The following is a 5,888-nucleotide window of genomic DNA, read 5'->3' on the forward strand; positions in this document are numbered from 1 at the left end:
TTCAATGAACACCAAATTTTAGTCTGGTTGAGCTACTTAAATTTAAATGTTGTTTAAATGCTGCCATTTTTCTAACATACTAACTAAAGGTGTCCAAAAGCAGAATCTTAAGAGAGTAAAAATGCCTTATTTTTAGTCATATCATGAAAGATATTTAAAAGCTAAAGTATCTCAGTTTATGAAAATATGTATGGAATCTTCTCACAAAATAAGGATTCTTGGTAAGAATATTTTTCTCATCTTATTGGCAGAGTTTTTTGGTTATTTAAATCAAATCAAATCAAACTTTATTTGTCGAGCGCCTTCCATGGTAATGTAACTAAAAGTGCCATACGAATATTTTCTGGATTAAAAAAAAAACAAAAGCAAGACAAAATATTTGTCCAAAATAATATAGCATACAATGATCAATAAGATACAAACTAGAAATCTGGCTTAATCCTTAAGAGTGGAAGCAATATTTCGGGTAACTGTCCAAAACTCTACAATGACCTTGTGTACTCAGGATAGAGGATCCTTCTGAGGAAGACACTGGAGATGAAACAAAATGTGTGTATACATCTCTCTTTCTTTCCTATACAGTATATATAGATATATAAAGTTTAAATAATTAAACTCACAAACCTAAATACACAATGATGAATCACTAGAAGTGAATACGTGAATAAAAAAACATAAATAAAACAAGTAAAAACAGAAGTACATAAAATTATTAAAATATTAAATAATTATATTCCTGAATTTCAGCTAAAAGCCAAATTCAATTGGCAGTTTTTAGCCAAAATCAAGAAGCCCATTCAGTTATTTTTAAGACAGAGTTGCAGAGCAGCAGGAGTTCATTAAAAATTTGTCTCTTAGTTAATCCTCCACTGATATTTCATAGTCCTTTTGTTTACACTATCTCCCGCTAGCTTAAACCCCAACATGACCGCAAGCTAATGCTAACGGAGAAACCAAAATAGTGAGAAATATCGAAGCCATGCACTTTTTAGCTGGATGCCTACTCAGATGAGGACAACGAAGATGTTGATGTCTGCAAAAACCCTCGGAGTGGTTTATTAGTTCTAAATGAATAACATTTTATGATATAGTTTATTTGTATACAGCAAAACTTCTCTGAAAAACTAATAATAATATTCAGAAATACAAAATCATATATATCAAGAATGGAGCAGAGAAGAGAGACTTTGGCGTGCACATAGTAGTTGCTGCGTCACAAACCGTTTTTCAAATTGTGGGTTTTCATGATCTGGTTTGAATGAAGAAATATTCAGAAATACAGTTTTAATCTTAAATTATTTTGTATATGTACTCCATCACGTGTTGAAAAACACAATTTTCTTTTTTCTGTTTTTTTTATTTATTTATGGGGCATATTTTTTAGTGCGATAAAGTTCCACAGTTTAATGTGATAATTATCATTCTGAAAGAACTAAAAAGTTAAGTTGCACTGTGGCTGACAGTTCTGCCTCATGTCTGTGTGCTTGACTAACAAGCTGTTAGCTGTACTTGGACCAAACATGAGAATGTCATTAGCCTCTCTCACATTACTTTTCCCAAAATGGCAGGTTTTCCTCAAGCTGGAAGAACAATAACACTTTAAGGAAGATGGATGTAAGACTAGAAGTGCACAGAGAGCCGATAACTCATAGTTTATGATTTTTGAAGGCCTGACGTGTGAGGTATTTGTAGCATTCATGCTAACGTCTCCTTATTAATGTTATTTGATTCTTCCTAAAAGTTGAGGGCTCCTGATATAAGGCTGCCGCCACCTCCTGCCTCTAGCTTTGTGGTCCACCTCCCCTTTATCCCTTTTCACATCATTGGACAATTTTATCCCCTCAGCTTTGAGTCTGTCCATTGCAGAGCAGCTGGCTGCCTGCCACAGAGGGCTGCCAAAGCTGAGGAGAGCAGAGAGAAGCAGGGGACTGGGGTTGGTCGGTGGCGTGGAAGGACCGGGACGTTGACCTAACATTGAAAGGAGAAGCGGAGAGAAGGAGGGAAAGAGGGAATGTGAGGGAGGGGAGATAAGGAGAACTTTGGGGAACACAGGAAGAGGCAGCATGGCAAACAAACCTCTTAATTTTGTTTGAAAACTTCCTGTTTATTTATCGGCACTTCAAAAAGGATTTTAGGACTGGCAAGAAGGAGACAAGATTATCAAAGGATACTTCTTTTTTTGTACTTTTCTTTGTACTTTAAAATACTCCTTTGCCGGATTCCAAGGAGAACCTCCAAACGTAGCCACAGCTTCTCCGAAACAGCTACGCTCGCATATGAACGCACACACCTGTTGTTGCTGAGGATTCCCCGGGTGTGCAGTCATGGGCCGCTGTGTCATTGTTGCTTGAGGAATTCTGCATAACTGCGCAGCTTTATTTGGAGGCGGCCTCTGCAAACACTGCAGGAGAAGTTGACCTGACTGCTTGGGGGGAAAGAAGGAGATGTCATCCTACTATCAGCGCAACAGGGACCTGACCCGCACCAGGAAGTCAGTGGCAGACTCCCCACCGTCCTCTCCATCTTATACTGACAAAAACTACAGAGTAAGCTGTTCCTCTAAAGACCACATTTCTATAATATCTACACAAAAATACTTTTTTTTACATTTCTCCCTGTAGTCTTTTTTTCAGTAGCACGTCACTAAACATATTGTTTGTGTCGTTAGCTAAAGATCCATTTTGTACAAAATCAAAGGACATTTTTTTAATTTAAAAATGATTTGTAGTTTTAATTGCTAAGTTTATGGTTTCAGATACCAAATCAACAATCTAAATGTTCCAATTTACAGTAAATTGTTTGACAAATTATTAAGAAATATTATAATAATTTCAGACAGTTAGGCTATGAAATATTGTGCTGGAGGCTGTTCTGTGAAAGCTGCTTTTTGGATCATTTTTGGAAAAACCAAGTTACTTTTTTGGTGGCTTGTTCTTTGGGCTGCAGTTTGAGTGTTGTGTTTGTGACAGCGCTCTCTATGTGAAGGGCACAGAGAGAACAGGACAGGAAATGGCACAACTTGGTTCTGTCCATCCAGCGACATGTACAGTGTCGTTATGCAACAAGCCTGTCATTGTTGCACCGTTGTTCCCGGTGAGTGCCTGAAGTGAAGGTTATGATTTTTTTTTTGTTCCCCCAGTCGAATCTGTTGCTTTTAATAAGAAGTGTCAGTCTCTCTCGGAGTGCTTGTTGAAACTCAGGCATTGGTTTTCCATGATGTCAGCCTTGTCTGAACTGGTGAAGTTCAGCCGGGGGAGAGAATACGTCGCAGAGGGGATGGGATCCAGCAAATATAGTATTTGGGGAGACTTTTAGCTGGCTTTTTGGTAAAAAGTGATATGTGTTACACTAGCAAAACCTAACTTTAAATCAGTTTTATCTTTACTAAATACCAAATTTGTGTTAGCTCAACAAGAAACACCATTAAACCCACCATCATAGAACTATTTTTATAGGGTACTACAGCAGTACTCTACAGTAAAGTTGGCCTCTTTATTAGGTACACCTTGCTAGTAATGTGTTGGACCTTTGTTTGCCTTCAGAACTGCTTAATTCTTGGTGGCATAGATTCAACAAGGACGCATGATAGCATCTAAGATGCCATCTCCCGTTCCACCACATCCCAAAAGGGATCTATTGCTGACTGTGGAGGTCATTTGAATCCAGTTCTAGAAACCAGTCTTAGATGATGCCAGCTTTATGACATGGAGCTTTATCCTCCTGGAAGTAACATCAGGAGATGGTCATAAAGGGATGGACATAATACTCAGGCAGGCTTTGGTGTTCTAATGATGCTCAATTGGTACTAAGGGGCCCAAAACGTGGCAGGAAAGTATCCCCCGCACCATGACACCACCTTGAACCATTGATTCAAGGCAAAATGGATCCAGACTTTCATGTTTTTGAAGCCAAATTTTGACCCTATCATCTGAATTTTGCAGCAGATATAGAGACATATTAAACCATGTCTTTCCAGTCTTCTATTGTCCAAATTTGGTGAATCCGTGTGAATTTTAGCCTCAGTTTCCTGTTCTTAGCTGATAGGAGTTTGTCTCAATGCGGGTCTTCTGCTGCTGCAACACATCTGTCTCAAACTTGGACGTGTTGTGCGTTCAGAGATGCTCTCCTGCGTGTCTTGGTTGTAACCAGTGGGTATTTGGGTTTCTGGTGCCTCTCCATCATCTGAACCGGTCTGGCCGTTCTCCTCTGACCTCTGACATCAACAAGGAGTATCCACCCACTGAACTGCCACTTAGTGGATATTTTCTCTTTTCCTGACCATTCTCTGTAAACTCTAGAGATGGTTGTGAATTAAAATCCCAACAGAACAGCAGTTTTTGAAAAACTCAGACCAGCCCGTCTGGCACCAACGACCACACTACAATCACTTAAATCATTTTCCTTCCACATTCTGATGCTCGGTTTGAACTGCAGCAGATTGTCTACATGCTTAAATGTATTGAGTTGCTGCTTTGTGATTGGCTGATTAGAAATTTACACTATGGAGCGATTGGACAAGTGTGCCTAATAAAGTGGCCTGACTGTATATTTATATATTTTTGATTGGTTGCTGTTTCTAAGATTAAAAAAATCATCCCATGGCATGTAAAGAGTTAAGGGTAAAGGATAAAGAAAGGTGAGTGAAAATGGAAGAAAACTCTTTTATGGTTCTGCGTGGACTTTCGCTCTTTTATGAGAGTGGAGAAAAGATCCTGAATGTGAATGTGTGTTTTCCGATTTTTCCATCTGCAGTCGTCCAGTCACCATTGAAGTAGGGATGTTGTCACAATGAAAAAAGCCATTGAACGAAGTGAAGAGACCTATAATGTTGATCGATCTGGACGTGGCCGTTTATTCCTCGGCACAGCTTCTGAAGCTGGAATCCATGCATCACACTCCTCTCCTCCTGCTGTGTGTGTGTGTGATGTATTGGTTCTGGAAGTTGTGTTTAATCATGTACCTGTCCACAGGCAGTTTCAGCCACTAAGACTCACTGGTGTTAATCATCTTCTCCCACATCTGTTCTGCCTCAGTTTGCTGAGCTACATGTTCCACCAAAAAAAAAAAAAAAAAAACCTCCCTCTGGCATTCCTAACAAGGGAATCAAATGTGTGCAGCTGTTATCACTTTGCACAACTTTTGCTTGTGGTTCATTTTCTGGCTGCAGTTCAGCAGGAATACAATACACTCATGTCTAAAAAGAGTCACAACTGAAATCGGGTCCTTTAATTCCCCACAGGGCCTATCAAGACTTCCCTGAAGTTAATCTCTTTTTTTGAAAAAAAGGTGATTTAAACAGTTTTCTAATCCTTTAGTGTGAAATAGGTTTCCTCACAGAAGCAGAGTTTTATGATAATTTATTCGTACAGGCAAAGATCCAATCATCCCTGTTGATTAATGGATTAGGCGTGATGGAGGGATCTCCTTGCTGCTGCTGCACAGACGCAGAGCTGGGAGCTCTCCACGGCTCCTTCCTTGGAGCTTTTTCATCGGAGGTCATAAAGGTCTGATTTTTCCTGGAAAGCTCTGCTAAAGCACTTGACCACATAAGGACAGGGAGCGCCAGCTCAGTTATGTAAACACGTACTGCAGAATAGCTCCTGTGATGTGTAATACCCCCCCCCCAACTCACCGACTATAACGGCAAAGAAAACAGTCCTGTGAATTCTCCTTCTCTCAAAAGAGTCTTTCCATTTTTCTCCCTTAGCAAGAGGGGAACTGCGAAGGTTCTGGAGCGTCCACGCCAGAAGTTACCAGATTTGTGATATTGTGTGTTTTTAATACAAGTCGAGGTTTTAACAGACTTTGGCCAGGGGTGTGACTTATATGTGATTTGGTTCATTTGTTTATTTGCTATTTTCCTACTGAAAAAAAGATTGATTGATTTT

General features: G+C 39.5%; 1 protein-coding gene across 4 annotated transcripts in view; it reads left to right on the forward strand.

Moving 5' to 3' along the window:
• Window positions 1-993: 993 nt before the first annotated feature.
• LOC112158651 (protein phosphatase 1 regulatory subunit 12B) overlaps window positions 994-5,888 on the forward strand; it is a 17,131-nt gene continuing 12,236 nt past the window's right edge. Inside the window, exon 1 of one of the 4 annotated variants that reach the window (XM_036212806.1) lies at window positions 994-2,546. In XM_036212806.1, the coding sequence (XP_036068699.1) occupies window positions 2,445-2,546 (102 nt within the window). In that variant the 5' untranslated portion in view covers window positions 994-2,444. The remainder of the gene's footprint in view (window positions 2,547-5,888) is intronic. The other 3 variants (XM_036212809.1, XM_036212808.1, XM_036212807.1) reach the window with 3 other exon arrangements.

Source organism: Oryzias melastigma, linkage group LG7, assembly GCF_002922805.2.
Source record: "Oryzias melastigma strain HK-1 linkage group LG7, ASM292280v2, whole genome shotgun sequence".
In the NCBI taxonomy this organism is placed as follows: Eukaryota; Metazoa; Chordata; class Actinopteri; order Beloniformes; family Adrianichthyidae; genus Oryzias; species Oryzias melastigma.